We start from the raw sequence: 17,923 nt of genomic DNA, 5'->3' as shown, positions 1-17,923 counted from the left end.
CTCATTTTGAAAAATCCATTCATGAGCTTATAGTTCAATAACTACTACATATGGAAAAAATGAGAAACTTGTAATTTTTCTCATCCCTTGGTCACTACAAGCCTCCAAAGTTGATGGACCAGTGCATTTTGCCCAGAACAGCAATTTCTTACGGTTGATTGCATATAAATAAGAGTGGAGATTTTTGTAGGACATGAGATAAAATGCCCCGTTAACTTCAATGGGTTGGTGATCAAAACATATGGTTGCTTTCACCTCACTATTTTTTTTTGGGCAAAAAAAATAGGTACAAAAAAGTTGCATTTTTGCCATTCTGCTGACCTATCATCAAAGTTTCTATAGTCACGCTCAATACAGATACTATATACATGTTTTCTTAGTTCCCTTTGGGCCTTTGGATTCAAAAGGAGCCATGGAGCATGTCAAAATGATAATGGATCTCTTACAATTGGAACCTTGGGGGCAATGATAAAGTGCTAAATACAGCAAACATGAAAAAACTGGGTTTAGCATTATGACCTCTAGAAACCCATAGAAACTACTCAATATCTAGCCAAGTTTGTAGTCTATGATTAGATATGGTTACTACCTACAAAATACACACAATTGGCCTAAGAAACTAGCAATATTGAGAAAGTTATACTTGCTACTCTAAAATGTATCGTATTCTTCAGCAATCAAAAAACTCAACCATCATCATATACTATGCTATATAGCATATTAGGTTCCCCAAAACTCAAGGAAGATTAGCTTTATGTTATACATTACACTTACACAATCAAAAATTGAATTTGGATATCAAGAAAGCCACCAAAGAAATCATAAAAGTGCTAATTTTGGCCAAAAAACAGGATTATGCAATTCTTGTAAATTGGTCATAACTTTCAATTTTAACACTTAGCTCTCCCTACAAGCATCAAAACATGTTGAGAACTATGAAGGCCTAACCTCTAGCCATCTAAACCTCACAAACATGAAGTTTAGAGTGGTATAGTTGCCAAAAATTGAAAAAAAGCCAAAAACAGGACCCGTTTTTTCACACAGTTTAGGTTCAAAAATGTTGTGCAAGAGTAAGGTTAATGGTGAGATCGATACTCAAAAAAAAAAGCTAAGTTTTTTTCAGCTCATAAGGCAACTTTGTGGATATATAGCACCTAAAAATTCATTTTCATACTCTTCAAATAATTCAAGCAAAATGGTCACTTAACAGCAAGGACATAAAAGTGTCCTGTTACCATTCTAGTGTTAAAAGTTTGTTCAGTCTGTTCTTTTCTATTTGAAGCTGCCTCTGTTGTTCATGATGAATACAGCTTGGGAACATGTCACAAACTGCTGACATGTCAAAGCCCTAAAGAATGGAGCCAACTTGTAGATGCGGGCCGAGGGGCCTAAACCCTAAGAAGAACAAGTAATAGAAGAAGAAGTCCTACCAACTTATGGGGACCCCGTCCGATGGGACTCCAAGTGACATAAAGGATTAAAATAAAGCAGGACCCGCACACACACACACAAATTGATGACGTGGCAAATTTTCAAAAATTGCGTTGACATGGCAAGCTGTACGGATGTCCACGTTTTGCGTTGACTGTTGTACGGATTTCCGTGATTTACGCTGGCACCTTTTTGGCTTTGCTTTTGGACCAGCTGCTTTTGAGTTTGAAGGCTTTTCACTGTAATTGCTTTTTAGGCCAAGGGCCTTTAAATATGAGGTTAGGACTCATTCTCTGGCATGCTTCCTGGAGAAGGTGCAAAGTCTGGAGTACTGGCTTGTACTGTGCTGATGCAATATAAAGAAATACTGAAAGGGGCGCCAAGGTTTGGGGCCAATACTCTCTGGGGTCGAATTCCGCCACTCTGTGTTGCATTTCGTCTCTCTTTCAGTTCAGTTGTTATTGAAGTGTTAAAAGTTTGTTCAGTCTGTTCTTTTCTATTGGCACGTGGTGTCCGTCTTGTGACAATAGCATAGCTTTCCGAGCCAAAAGATGACGTCGCAAGTCCAAAATATTTAACCCTCCAAGCCGCTTGGGAGAACACAGGTTGTCCATAGATAGAAGCCGAAGACCCTTCTTGCTAACGAGGTCCGCCAAAAATGCTCTAAAATATTGGACATGAGGGATTGCAAGCGCAACCAAGGCCAAGATAACAAAGGCAAGTAAAACTGCACATAAGCCACAAGGATGCATTGGACAATCTTGAGACGCACATGAAGTGGTCACGTGGACAATTTCCAATAATTTAATGTGGAATGCAGAGCACCCAATCCAATTTCTGCATAGCCGATACATTCCAACCCAGCGGATAACCCAAATGGAGAACTTGAACATGTGGAGGAACAATCTCCCCATGCCACAATATCTTATGCCAGTCACACTCTTTTAGAGGCAGTAGCTTGGATTTACAAAAGTTAACTTTGAGACCCAGTGCCAATCCAAACAACTGAAGAGTATGCATAAGTTGCTGTACATCATCATAGTGATTGCGAGGCATAAACAAAGAGTCATCCCCATAGGCCTGACCAGCAAATTGCTGTCCGAAGGGTAAAGTCATGCCATGTAGCCTACTAGTGGAAGTCCAGGAATCCAAATACATAAACAAGGGTGAGTAGCCATGGCATAAAGCAAAGCATTCAGAGGGCAACCGCGCCTTACCGACCCCGTTCGAAAGGCCAAGATTCTGTAAGAGATCCATCTATCAAGCGTGCATAAGTGCTATGTGCATACATGAAGGCTTGCATCAATTTCAATAGGGCTTCATTCCACGACGCCAAGTTACTGATAACCTCGCGAATGTCATCATTGGTATATGCAAAATATACTCGACAAGATGTCTTGGTCATGCAGGTTGACATTGAAAAGGCATTTGATACTGTTCTTTGGGAATATATTGCGGATACCATGCAACACTTTGGATTTGGATCTAGGCTATCCCATGTTGTGCTAAGCACTTGAGTCGGTTAGCCAACATTTTTGCCATTAATTTATATACCACACGCATGAGTGTAATAGGCCGTCAATGAGAGAACTCTTCACACAATGCATGCTTAGATACCAGCTTGAGCAAACCTTCTTTCCAAGAGGAGGACAGTTCCTGCTGTTCCCAAGCTGTATTCATCATGAACAATAGAGGCAACTTCAAATAGTCCCAGAAAGACAAGAAAAATTCCACAAAGAGACCATCCCAACCAGGAGCTCTCAATCGACCCAAATCAAGCTAGCTGGCATACAATTCCGACTCAGTGAAAACAACTTTCAAGTCTTGAAACTGCCACATCGAAAGAATGGGAATAACACGCGATAGAAACATGTGACGCGCTTGGCAAGCTTCTCTCGTGGGAAAAGAGGGGACCTCAAAAATCTTGCCATAATGAGAGTGTAGGCCTAGTGCTATCTCTCGGAAAGTGGAGGTCCACTCCCTTGACGGTAATTTAGCTCTCTGTATAGCTTGAGACTGCCTGGAGTGATGCAAATGCTGGAAAAATTGTTTAGAAGCACATCCTTTATCTGCAAAAGCATGTTAACGAGCTCGAGTTTGCCATTTGGCCAATTTCCTCTCATCATTGTGCCATAACATAGCGCAAGCAGAAAACAACTCAGTCATTTGAGTGTTAATAAGGGAAGAATGATTAGCCAAGTGCATTAATATGCTTCAAGCATCCTTTGCGTGATTAACATGCTCCCTTAATTGTGACAAATAATCCTTGCCATAATCCTGGATACACATTGAACACGCATAACAAAGCGGAACCAGGCTATGTTTATATCAACATCCATCTGGGAGATCAAAGGCGGGATGATATCTGTAATCATAGCGCGATAAGGCTCATGCTCGAGATAAGCATTATTGACATGCAATAGCCTCTTCTTGGATAGGCGATCATTGACATCAAAAGAGCCGAAGTTTCAAGCATATAGGAAAATGATTAGAGAGACACATAGCATAATCAATCCTCATCGCGCATACAAAGTCATCACATTATTGCATGTGAAAAAGATACCAGTGATCCAGCAGAGCGCGATACATAAATTGAGCATTATTTTGAAAAGTGAATCTTGGATCAGCCGCATGTGAAAAGGGCCACAAATCAAGCCCATTATATGTCAACATAAATTGATCCCATGATTGACTTTCCATATGAAGCATGTGAGAATGCCCAGTAGTATTATCCGCAAGGTTTGGTGCATTATTAAATTCGCCACAGAGAAATGCATTGGAACGCCAAGAATAAGAGGAGATAGCACTCCATAAGCGTGTCCTATTTGCAGAAGCTGTGTATGCATATAATCCTCCAAATTCGAAAACTTCCCCATTAACAATACATTGGATGACCATCCATCTCCCAGTCGAGCCATTGAAAATCAAGGTCGAGAAGAGTTCGTGTCGAACAAGTATAAGCACTCCAGAATAGAAGAGTTTGTGTCGAACAAGTATAAGCACTCCAAAATAGCCAGCTGATCCTGCATAAGCTATTTAGTAGCCCACAAAGTAGGAAGTCTGTCTTGCAAATGACGCTGGTTATGCTCTTGAAGAACCACAATGTCCGTTTTACATGTATGTACATAGTGCCAGGTAAGCCGCCACTTGTCGTGATTGCATAACCCATGCACATTATAGGAGATGCAATTCAAACAACTATGCATTCTGATATGGTATATACAGTGGGTGAGGAAATGGGAAAAAGGGCAGAAAACTCAAGTACCAATACCCATTGACACATCCTCCCCAGTTGTAAGTACCTGAGGAGGTGGGTGAAGACCTCGACCCGAATGATTGAAAATAAAGGCACCTTGCGATAAAGAAGCTTCTCCTGTAACAACTTCCTTGTAAGAGTGGACCACCTTGTCCCAAGCTTCAGCCAAAAAAGTGTTGTCATTACAAGGGGATTTTTTCTGAGCAACATTCTTCAAAGGGGCACATAAGTACAAGAAGATGCTGAAATACGGGCTGTAGCAGCTTTAGCGGGTTTCTTGGGCACTATCCAAGTTTGAGAGGTTGAAACCTGTTCTTTTCCTTTGTCTTTAATATTTGGAGAATCATGAAGTGCAAACAATTGTAATTGTTTCCCTTTGCCTTTATTCACCCCAGCTGTCGGGGAGGAGGTTGAAGCACCTTTGGTTTGAACCTCAGTAGAAGATTTCGGAGGTGAGTGAGGTTGAGGAGTAGGAAAAGCTGAAGGCGGTGGTTGCAGGTTTGGTTCCGGACATTTGGATTGCGTATTACCAAATTTGCCACAGCGGAAGCAAGAATTTGCAAATTTGTCTCATTTAAGCTTAAATGTATGCTTTCCAACCACTACATCCCCAGAATCGATCGAAATACCTGTTGGTGTGGGGATATCTGTGTACCACAGAATACAAAAACGGTTTGTGTTTGCGTCCAGCTTAGGATGGCAAATGACTTTGCCTAGTTGAGAAACCAACAAAGGAAGAAAGTGATGCCAAGTGCGAGGAAAGTCGACCACCTCAACCCAGACGGGACACTTGTGACGAATGAGACTCTGATAGTCCTTGGTGAGAGCCCAGGGCAGTACATGAGTCATCTGCGTATTGAAGAAAAGAGGAGACATTTCAAGCAGAGCATCCTGAGCATCCATGTCGGCCAGCAAGACTTCATAGAATCCCCGTGCACCAAAGTAAACCCCTCGGATTGCTTGCCGTTTGAGTAGGAAATCAACCCATTGGCCTAAATCTTGAGCTGTAGGTATTCTACCCGGGAAAAAAGAATCACCGCGTTAAGTGCATATTGAGCAACAGAATCCATAAGCTCCTGTATAGGGATGGGCACTTCCATGACGGGAGCGGATCCTTCCTAGACTTGACGTGCATCCTCGAAGTCCTCATGCAAACCTTCTTTGATAAGGCTTAAAGCATCCAAATCCGAAGATTCCATGGCTTTCCGGCGCTTGTATATACACTCCTCAACCGAATCCATGCGAAGCTCACACACACACACACACACTCTCTTTTTTGGGGTTTTTGATATTTGACTGCTATACACACACACACACACACACACACACACACACACACACACACACACACACACACACACACACAGGTTGGCTGTACAGAAACCCTGCTACTTGAAAACTTTTGGCCCCTCACACACCACACACACAACAAATCTAACGGGCAGCCTCAGACGAGTTGGACAGAACCCCTAAGGGACGTACGTAGGTGCTAAAAGCGTCACTACAGGCAGAGTATAGCAGGGCACACATGTCATGAACCTTGGGCAGGTTGCGCAGAACCGATGGTCGTGCAGCAGCAGAAGGCACGCAAGGAGCAGATCCTGTAGGGCAAACCTTAGCAGGATTGCTGGCTCGCCACAGGAGCAGCAACATCACGCTCACACACACACACATTCGTCGATCACCACACACACACACACACACACACACAAATAAAAGTCTCTCTCTCTCTCTCTCTCTCACACACACACACACACACTCTTTTTGTAAATCTCCTTTGATTAATTTTAAGTGGGAAACCTCAAAGCGAGGAAAACCCACAAAAAAAAGGGATACAAAAAGCGGAGCACTATGAGGCTCCGAAGGCTAGAAACAGTCAAAGTAAATCCTGTAGGTATCAAGAGTGATGTCTCCAATGTCATAGGCAAAATGCAGCGCTTGACCATGAGATAATTTGAAATAGGGAAAGGGTTCAACAGAAGTGCCTTGGAACATTAAGGAGTTCCTATGGTGCCAGATGGCCCACAGTCCAAAATCTGACCCAGATGAAGAACACCGCAAACTGAGATTGCGGTGACTGGAGCACCCCAAAAAGCCAAAAGCGTCTGTGAAAAGAGCCGGAAGGAATACGAAGCCGAAGAGCAGTCGACACTTGCCGAATGAAGGCTCTGGAGTGACGACAATGCCACAGTAAGTGTGGCACGGTCTCCTCAGCTTCAAGGCATCTGGGACAGGGGGAAGGCACAATATGCCGAGCATGTAACACATTGCCAACAGGTAGAGCTCCCACCAAGCAGTGCCACAAGAAAACACGTTCCTTCAAAGGCACATGACTCTGCCAAATGCGAGACAATGTGTGTTGCCACCACAAGGATGACCCTGAAAGCGACGACAACTGATTACCTTGATGCACAATCCATACATCAGAATGAAGGATGGCATAGACACTGCTAGCTAAGATGCAGTTCAATCTAGTAGTAGCCAAATTCTAGTCAGAGAAGCGAGAGTCCACATTCACAGGAGGAATCGGTGAATGAGCAACAAGCATCCTTTGAATCTCCCTCCAGAGAGGAGAATAGTGAAGACTCAACCGTACCAGTGGAAGTCAAAGAATCCAAACACATAAGCAAGGGATGAGTAGCAATCGCATAAAGCAAAGCACTCAGAGGGGAGCCCTGCCTTACCGATCGTCCCAAAGGACAAGATTTTGGAAGAGATCCATCCAGCAAGCGTGCAGAAGTGTTGTGTGCATACAAGAAAAGCACACACAAGATAGCCTAGGCCCAAAGCCCAAGCGTTGCATGGTGTCCGCAATATAATCCCGAAGAACAGTATCAAATGCCTTTTCAATGTCGACCTGCATGACCAAGACATCCTGTCGAGTATATTCCATTCCAATGATGACATTCGCGAGGTTATAAGTAATTTGACGTCGTGGAATGAAGCCGTATTGAGATTGATGCAAGCCTTCATGCAGAAAGCACTTGAGTCGGTTACCAAGCATTTTTGCCATTAATTTATATACCACAGCAAATGAGAGAATTCTTCACACAATGCATGCTTAGGTATTAGCTTGAGCAACCCTTCTTTTCAAGAGGAGGGCAATTCCTGCTGTTCTATCACAAGATGGGCAGCACGTGCGAATAGAAAAGAACAGACTGAACAGACTTTTAGCACTTCAATAACAACTGAATTGAAAGAGAGAGACGACAAGTGACACAGTGGCGGAATTCCACCCTAGAGAGTATTGGCCCCAAACCTTGGCGCCCCTTTCGGTATTTCTTTATATTGCATCAACCCAGTACAAGCCGGTACTCCAGACTCTGGACCTTCTCCAGAAAGCATGCCAGAGAATGAGCCCTAACCTCATATTTAAAGACCCTAGGCCCCAAAAGCAGTTTACAGTAAAAAGCCTTCAAACTCAAAAGCATTTGGTCCAAAAGCAAAGCCAAAAAGTTGCCAGCGTAAATCACGGAATTCTGTATAGCAGTCAACGCAAAACTCGGAAATCCGTACAGTCTGCCACGCCATCATGTCAGCGCAATTTTTGGAATTTCCATACAACTGCCACGTCATCATCTGCTCTGCCAGCTTTTCCTTCGTGTGTGTGGGTCTTGCTTTATTTTAATCCTTTATGTTAGTTGGGGCCCCATTGGACGGGGTCCCCATAAGTTGGTAGGACTTCTTCTTCTATTACTTGTTCTTCTTAGGGTTTAGGCCCCTCGGCCGGCATCTGCAAGTTGGCTCCATTCTTTAGGGCTTTGACATGTTAGCAGTTTGTGACATGTTCCCAAGCTGTATTCATCATGAACAACAGAGACAGCTTCAAATAATCCCAGAAAGACAAGAAAAATTCCACAGAGATACCATCCCAACCAGGAGCTCTTCATCGACCCAAATCAAGCAAGCTAGCATATAATTCCGACTCACTGAAAACAGCTTCCAAGTCTTGAGCCTGCCAAATCGAAAGAATGGGAGCAACATGCGATAGAAACATGTGATGCGCTGGGTGAGCTTCTCTTGTGGGAGAAGAAGGGGCCTAAAAAATCTTGTAATGAGAGTGTAGGGCTAGTGCTAGCTCTCGGAAAGTGGAGATCCACTCCCCTGACGGTAATTTAACTCTCCGTATAGCTTGAGACTGCCTGGAGTGATGCAAATGTTGGAAGAATTGTTTAGAAGCACATCCTTTATCTGCAAATGCCTGTTGATGAGCTTGAGTCTGCGATTTGGCCAATTTCCTCTCATCATTGTGCCGTAGCATAACGCGAGCAGAAAGCGACTCAGTCATTTGAGTGGCAATAAGAGAAGAATGATTAGCCATGTGCATTAATCTGCTACAAGCATCCTTTGCCTGATTAACTTGTTCTCTTAATCGTGACAAATAATCCATGCCATAATTCTAGATAACACATTGAACATGCATAACAAAGCGGAACCAGGCTATTTCCATATCAACATACATCTGGGAGATCAAAGGCGGAATGACATCCACAATCATAGCGCGAAAAGGTTCATGCTTGAGATAAGCATTATTGATATGCAAAAGTCTCTTCTTGGGTAGGCGATCATTGACATCAAAAGAACCAAAACTAAGTTTCAAGCATACGGGAAAATGATCCGAGAGACGCATAGCATAATCAATCCTCATCTCGCATACAAAGTCATCATATTGTTGCATGTGAAAAAGATACCAGCGATCCAGCCGAGCGCGATACATAGATTGAGCATTATGCTAAAAAGTGAATCCTAGATCAGTCGCATGCAAAAAGGACCACAAATCAGCCCATTACAGGAAATTGGTCCCATGATTGCCGTTCCATATGAAGCATGTGAGAATGGCTTGTAGTATTATCCGCAAGGTTTGGTGCATTCTTAAAATCCCCGCACAGAAAGGCATTGGAACGCCAACAATAAGAGGAGATATCACTCCACAACCGTGCCCTATTTGCAGAAGCTGTCTATGCATTTAATCCTCCAAATTCGAAAACTTCCCCATTAACAATACATTGGATGACCATCCATCTCCCAGTCGGGTCATTGAAAACCAAGGTTGGGAAGAGTTCATATCGAACAAGTATAAGCACTTGAGAATAGCCAGCTGATCCTGCATAAGCTATCCAGTAGTCGGCAAAGTAAGAAGTCTGTCTTGCAAATTGATGCTGGTTATGCTCTTGAAGAACCACAATGTCTGCTTTATATGTATGTACATAGTGCCAGGTAAGCCGCCACTTGTCGTGATTGCATAACCCACACACATTATAGGAGATGCAATTCAAAGAACTATGCATTCTATATGGTATATACAGTGGGCGAGGAAATGGGGAAAAAGGGGAGAAAACTCAAGTACCAGTGCCCATCGACACATCCTCCCCAGCTGTAGATACCTGAGGAGGTGGGTCAAGACCTGGATCCAGATGATTAAAAATAAAGGCACCTTGCGATGAAGAGGCTTCTCATGTAACAACTTCCTTGTAAGAGCGAACCACCTTGTCCCAAGCTTCAACCAAAGAAGTGTTGTCATTACAAGGGACACACACAGTCACACACACACGTTCTTTTCCGAGGTGTCCCCATTTGCAATCTCATGCACGGATTTAATGCTCACTTAGACTTCTTCGCGGAAAAGCATTTGCTTTCTTGAAAAGAAACTGAAAAGCGACTTGTGGCTGTCCACTTATGAAGAGAGTTATCATTGTAGACAAGAGGAGGATCGACATGCAGATTGTCTGAAGCGTAAACGATCTGAGAAGGAGAAGAGTACTCAGACAAAGGAGGATCCAGAGGAAAAGAATCCCAAATCTTCAACAGACTTTTGGCAACATAGGAAGTTCTTTTAGATTCGGTAATAAGTTATTTCGAGCATGGAGAAAGATCCGGGATAGTTAAGCCTTGATCACTTTCAACTCAGGGGCATATGCAATAAAATCTCTCCACATTTTTCCTAGAAGTTGAGTATCATCGTTAAATGGATTGCCTCTTGTCATCAGGCCTTTCTTGCTTGTCCGGAGCATGAGATGCGAGTTATTACATTAAAAAACTCTGATTGCATGTTTAGGGATATGTGTATTAGTGGGACCTCTATGGTAAGAATTATGCCTTTTCATGGATGTTATGCGCTGGTTGCCGCTGACGCTTACAAGGACGGGGCACTGATTGATATCTAAATACGATCTTTTTGGAACACGATGCACATAGTAAAGTTTTGATGTAAAGCTTAAGGGAGAGCATGTTCCTCTGGTATCACCTTCAGACATTCCGAGATTGAGAATTCACCTTTTTCCTCATGTTGAGGAAGCAGAAATGAGACAGATCTTTAAATCAATGCAATTAGATAATTGAAAGACCGGTCTTTCTTTATCAGTATGCAGATTTGTTCCTCTGACGTTTTGCGATGAGAGTTGGCCTCTAGAGTGCCACAAGGACCACAATGAGTGTTCTTTCATGGAGTTGAGCCCTGGAAAGCGAGCTCACACAAATATTGTAGCAGACTGGAGAGCTTGATGATGTCAGTTGAGGACGTGGCAAGCAATTGGATGTCCAAAGTCACCAGCTGCAGACAGAACTAGGAGTGTCTACTGTCTGGCTTGGGTAGGGCAAGTGGAACTGAATCTGCAAGCACTCAAATTCTAAGTAAAAGGGAGCACTGGCTAAGTCAAATGGGTGGCTGATTGAAAGGAGGCAGGTTGTTGTGGCGGAATCCTGTTTGGCTTGAAGGATTTTTTTTTTTGCTGTCAGAATACCTGTTCTGAGAGGACTTTGTAAAAGAATTTCAAACATCGTGCTCTAGAAACTGTAGGTGAGGCTGATAACCCGAAGCTCAGTTAAGGAATAGGAACGGAGGAATACACCAGACACGTTACGAACGTTATCAGGTGTACAACGTTCCTTTAGTGTACTGAATACATATCTTGCATTCCCATGCAGTGATACATGCATAATAATGTCAAATTTCCTAATGGCTTCAAAATAAATAAATTCACTACCTACATGGAAACTCTTAAGCATATCATGCAAGGAGAAACTCTAAAGAGAAGAGAACGATAAAGGCAGGAAAGGCAAAGAAGAAAAGTACAAGTATACCAATGCACACTCGACCTGCTCTTTATATGGACATGAAAAGTCTCTTGACTTTCCATTCCATGGAACTTTTCATTTCCTAAACGCACCTTTTTCTTATACATTTGAGATGTTTGGAAAGGATTTTTATTTTTCCGAGATTGGGGAGCCCTACATGCATAATAATGTCAAATATTACTGATGCAAAATTACGCAATAATCTTTCACTATATTCCGAGATGTCAAATATTAATGATGCAAAATGACCCAATAATCTTTCACTATATTCACTCATTAAGCCCATACATTTGGTATCTTCTTTTTCCTTTTTGAATTTTCATAGCCATCGTCCATATGCACCCTTTGTTTGCATAGCTCAAATGGTGCTAAAGACTAAGGCTGGCAAGTAAACTATTGAATATTTTTCGCTTCTCCAGTAGATAGTCTTTGTAAGCGTAGTCATATGATTAAATGTGTTAAGAAGCTCTTTTTGCCATTATGACTGATAATTGTATCATGATGAGTCTCAGCTTTTTTGTTCATAAGGAACTCTATGACTGGTTTACAAAAGGATTTAGATGTGTTGTAAGTTTTTTTTTGAAATACTGCTATTTTGTAGAATAAAGATCTCAATGTTCATTCAAGAATGTTGAATGCTTATGCTTGTTAGGCGGATAGAAATCGGATGAAAAAAGTTCGAAGGGAAATACGCTTTGAGGAGAGAAGGTCTGCATCTCAAGCCCGGGTAATTGTAAAACGGTTGAATCCTCATAAGTTTCCACTTGTTTGCATTGTCTTTATTCTGGTGTTTATGCAGCCACTCTCTGATTTTGAATCTGCTGATTGGATAAACCAAGCTCTTCTGAAGATTTGGCCACAATTTCTTGAGGAATTCATCTCAAAAGAAGTTTTGAAACCTATTTTACCTTGGTTTATTGACAAGCATAAGCCATGGACAGTTGTGAGTTCTTCTAACACCGTGCACGTTTATTATGTGATATCACATCTTTGTCTCATACAACTCAATTGTTAGGATGACATTTTTATACACACACACACACACACACACACACTAGATAGATAGATACTCGAGGTCACATATTGTCAAGTTTAGATCTTTACTTCTTTGGTTATGTTCAGCCTCTTCTTCGTAGGTTTTTAGTAGTATTCATTTCTAGTTTTTAGCTTATATTAGGGCTTCCGAATTTGTTCCTTTAGAAGTTATTGTGTGGAGTCTGATTTCTAAGATTAAGTCTTTGAGATGTCTTATCTCTTTCGATTAAAGTTGAGTACTCGTTTCAAGTTTTAGCCAAGTAAGACGCTTCAACTTTTTTTTGCGTATGCCTTTTCTGAAAACATTTTTAAGCAAGTAATGGTTTGTTTTATCTAGTTTTGTTTAGTAGCAAATTAAGTGATTATTTTTTGTTTTTTGTTTTGTTTTGTTTTTTTTTTTGTTTTTTTGGTTTTCTTGTGCTCCTTGCTTTTGTAGTTTGATAAGTGTTTTATCCCCACTTATAATTCGTGAGTTGAGACTATTCTGAACTTATGAAGGTGTGTGTATATATATATATATGTATATATATATATACATATATATATATACATACACACACATTTGTATACTCCACCATCTCCTGGTCACATGTAAATGTGGGTGCTGACCTCGTGACCCACTGTGGTGTGGTGTTAAACACCATAACCTTGGTTTTCTCCAGGTTAACAGACAATCCACTATCATTAGCAATTGTGTACAAAGCATCTAAGTGATGCTGTATCCCTTCCGGGGAGTCAGAAATCAACACAATATGTCCCTGCCAACTGTGCTCCTCTATCACCATCCCTCTCAATGTAGTCAGAAACCTCATCCACATACATGCCAAATTGTGTAGGAGATAGCGGGCAGCCCTGTTTAACCCCGATAATGGAGTGAACCAAATCAGAAATCCCCTCTAGTGTGCGTACATGCCCCACTACTGAGTTGTATAGAGCCATGATCCCCCAAATCAACTTTGCGGGTACCCCCATCTCCTGCAGTCTGCGCATCAATCTAGCTTTGGGCACCGTATTGAAGGCTTTGTAGAAATCCACAAAGTAACAATAGAGCCGTCTCCATGCGATTTCCTCTCCTCAATAATGGCTCTGAGTGTCAGAATATGATCAAGATTAGAGAAACCTCTCCTAAAACCCGTTTGTCTTGCTGCCCATACACCCTCTCTCTTTGCCCATCTATTCAACTACTGCCAATGTGTGCAATCATGATAGTGCGGTAGCTCCGAGGTTCCATAGGGTCCCTTGACTTGAAGATAGGTATGATAGTAGACAAACTCCAAGTATTAGGTAGGCCCTCGCACATGGCACTGTTGAACACGGCCTTCTTTACCATCTCGGCAATAAAGAAAGCACATGTGTGTGGGGATGGCTCTAGCGGATCCGGAAGAGGTGGTTGGCCCGAGACTGTGTAGAGAGATGATGCATATTGACCCCATACCTCGGTAGAAGTGATGATTGGTGGGGGAGAATGCCCATGGAAGAGTCGCCATGCCTCGCCTAAATCCTCGCTCAAAAACACCTGGTATAAATCTTGCTCTAATCGAGCTAGAACGCCCTCTTCTTTTGTCGCACCAAACGCCAAAAAGCAATCCGTGACTGCTTGTGAGTGATGACTCATAGGAATACCTCCCTTTGGAGTCGGGCTCTCGTCTCTCTGCATTCCTCATCATACCAGCTATTCTGCGGTATGCTTCCAAAAAGTCGTCGTTGCCTAGGCTCAGTGTGTGGGTATGCCTCTGTTGTTGCATCTTGCAGTGTCTCTGTCAATATATAAGTGAGCTCCTCTAGAGGTCTCCCCTGATCCTCTGTGCATAAGTGTCGTTATATACCATCTATGTAGGCTGAATCAGTCTCTGAAGTAAAAGTGTATCGGGTATGCGTAGATATCTGTGTCAGTCGAGCTATGCTGAACTGGAATGAGACGGTAAACGTGAGGAGGGCATGATCTACTGCTACCCCGATAGGCATGGGCCTGAGTGTAAAGTCCAAAATAGAGGGTATAAAACAGCCAAAACATAATTTACTGTGCTAGCCCCATGTCTATGAGGAAAACAAGTGAACCCACTCGATGCTGGAAAGCTCTTGGGGCCATTCAAGATGTCTAATTCATGTGCAGTCCCCATGTATGTCAGATATCCCCCATATGCAGCGTGCTCCTCATCCTGCAAACACCTGGCCAATCCCATATCATTGACATCCAATTCTCTCAACACTTCCTTTGAGGTATTGTAGAAAGTTGTTTGAGATTGGCCTGTCCTGGCATTAAAGTCTCCCAGAAGAATGACATCTCCATCCCTAGAGAACTCCTATATGTCCTCATCCAATATCATGTAGGGTGACTGCCCTTTGGGTGATGCATAATGAGATGTGCTTGGGGCAAAATAGCATATTGTAATGTAGATTGGCCTCCCTGTCTCCGCTCTCACTCTGACCCACATTTATCTGGCTGGTCATCTCTCCGAACAATACAAATGAGGGGCTGAAGCTCCTCCTTGAATAGGACTGCCACACCTCCTGACCCACGTCCTTTATGCGTTGATCTCACATCCTGTCTACAAGTAGTCTCCCAGTGGTATCCCATCACTCTAGGCAATGTACCACCAAGAGTCTGATGCGTCTCCGAGTAAAAAAAGCTATCCTCAATGCGCCTACATCTAGCTTCATCGATCCATTACAATTCCATGCTGCCATTTTAAGGTTGGTCCCATAGGTCTCGCAACGTCATGCTGTGCGTCTTTCCAAAACCACTACTCTCCCTCCCTGTAGAAAGCAAGTTTCCCCTTTCTCCCTTGCTGCCTTGTTCTTTGGCATCAGCTTGTTGCATGTGTGCTACTTGTGTTAGAGTGAGGTCATCACCCAAAAATATCCCAGTTTGCTTGAGTGTTCTCTTCTTCTAGAATTCCTTCCTAGCTTCCAACGTAGGGAAATGTATAATGAGTGCTCTTTCCTTGGAACTTCCTTTCTCGTCACTTCCTTTCTTTCCCACGCTCCAAGCACTTATGTGTGTGGGTTCAAAAATGTCCATATGCTGCGAGAATTCTTTCAATTCTTCTTCTACTTTTCCAGCGTCTTTGAGACGTGTAACACGCACATGAAGGGCTCCAATCTTCCTCTTTTGCTCCTCAATTGTCGGTGTTGCTTCATGCATCTTTCCTTTTCCTTTCTTTGCGTCCTCGATCCACTTTTCAGCTTTATCACCCTTCTCGTGTTTTGAATAGGTGCTCCGTCCATGGAGAGGTTGTTCGTGCCTTCTGCTCTTCCTCTTCACGTAGAGTTTTCACCTCCTCCTTAATGCTTTCAAGCTCCTTTATCATTGAGGGTTGATTTTCTTCCTCCTTTGTGGGGATATTTTTACAAGCTGCGAGTTCTCCTTGAAGTGCTTTGATCAATGCATCCTTTTCATTCATGCATTCTTCTATTTTTATTTCCAGGATTCAAAAGCAGCAAGTGCATCCTCTATATCTTTTTTGCATCAGGCTTTCCATTACATTCACTACTATCCTCATTATAGTCTGCATTTCGACCTTCAATGATGTGTACATCTCGTCACGCTTACCAAGCATCTCTTTGTCCAACTCTTTCCTCATATCTGCATACATAGCTTTTTTTAAGTCTCCGCATTTGCACACGTCTCGTTTTCAATGTCACCCCTCAAAAGGCTCAGCTCCTCCTTAAGTATCACCCGTACCTTCTCATACATTAAGTCATCTTTGACTCTAGAAAGTTTCTTTTCTTTCACAGAACCTGGCGATAGTGTGCTCTCTCAAATCCTCCGCCTTTTTGATTTAGGCGGGGTCTCATAAATATCGTCATCCCCGAGGTTAGTTGATTGATCCATCCTCATGCACCTCGTGTGAGGCTTTGCATAAAGTACCTGTACCCCTCTCCTTGAGTTGTAGCACCCTAAAAGCATTGCCCAAGAAAAGGGAATGTCCTCATTGCTGAAACTCACGAACAACAAGGAGAAACTGTCATGTCGAGTAGCTGACGACGCCCTCCATGCACCTGTTGCGCAGCCCTGGACTTGCTCCCTTGTGTGTGTGTGTGTGTGAGAGAGAGAGAGAGAGAGAGAGAGAGAGAGAGAGAGAGAGAGAGATGAAATGTTGTATTAACGTCTTCAAAAGGCCAAAGTGACCTATGAGACCAGAAAGTTACAATGTGGTGGATCTGATACAAAGTCAGAGTAACAAAATAACAATATAACAAAACAAAAGTACTATGGAATCCTAAGCTGGTCGATGTGAACTAAGAAAATTGAGCAGCTGGCTGGGATAGCTAAATAGCTAAATCAAAGGAGATCCAGCATCGGTCGTTGGCGGATCTCATCAATCTCCTCCATGGTCAGTAGTCTGACCGGGCGTCATGCATGCCTGGCCAGAGTGCCCCGAATCTTTTGATGTAGCCTCTGTCAATGTTGTGTAGTCCTCCGCAATCGTGGGTGCCTGGATTTCCCAGCTCAATCGCTCGGTCGATCAGTGTGCATCTGGTGTGAGACGAATGTGAGTTCTGCTGTGGGAGTAGCTCCTACGGTTGTCCAGTGTCTGCTCTAAAGAAATCTGTGATCCGCCTCTGAGACTGGCTAGCCTCTCCACTCATCAGGATATCTCTGTGTCTGCGTAGTTCGAGCAAGAACAAACCCAGGCATCTTTGATCCTCGTATCCCATGACTCTGGAGAGTGGTCTAAAACCCTCTTTAAACAAGCAATGGAAGCGGCCTCGTATCTCGTAGTAGCGGCATGTGTAATGCAACTCTGTCTCAGGCTCCTTTCTGCTGGTACTCCGTTGTATCTCCCAATCTCAATCCACAGCTGGTGAGAAGATGTGCGTATTTGGCCAATAGCACATCGTATCCCATGAGACAAGTGGGTGTCCATGTATCTTGGTCTCGTCACAAAACCATCCTCCGTAAGTTGGAGAAGATGCTCTCTGTAGAAAGCCATCTTCGTGCCCAGCTCTTGTGCTAGCTGTATCCATGTCCTCTTGGTGTCTAGCTGAGTCAAGTCTTCGCGGATGAGCCTGGTGATTTCGGATTGTGTAAGAGAGATGGTGCATCCAATGAGTACTGGAAGGGTGGCAACCTGTCTATGCTGAACCCATGCGCCTATGGTGTCATCTCCCCATACCAGCATG

The 17,923-nt window shown here is 43.0% G+C and overlaps 1 protein-coding gene across 3 annotated transcripts in view; it reads left to right on the top strand.

The window, feature by feature from the left end:
- Positions 1–17,923, top strand: part of LOC147437658 (C2 domain-containing protein At1g53590-like) — a 109,096-nt gene that overhangs the window by 42,196 nt on the left and 48,977 nt on the right. For 2 of the 3 annotated variants that reach the window (XM_086487154.1, XM_086487153.1), the window contains exons 2-3: positions 12,414–12,488; positions 12,561–12,704. In XM_086487154.1, coding sequence (XP_086343280.1) covers positions 12,414–12,488; positions 12,561–12,704 — 219 coding nt within the window. The remainder of the gene's footprint in view (positions 1–12,413; positions 12,489–12,560; positions 12,705–17,923) is intronic. The other variant, XM_086487155.1, reaches the window with a different exon arrangement.

Source organism: Adiantum capillus-veneris, chromosome 17 (genome assembly GCF_014529385.1).
Source record: "Adiantum capillus-veneris isolate H3 chromosome 17, ASM1452938v2, whole genome shotgun sequence".
NCBI classification, from domain to species: Eukaryota; Viridiplantae; Streptophyta; class Polypodiopsida; order Polypodiales; family Pteridaceae; genus Adiantum; species Adiantum capillus-veneris.
Note: the sequence above shows the minus strand (reverse complement) of the source record. Positions and strands in the feature narration are given on the sequence as shown.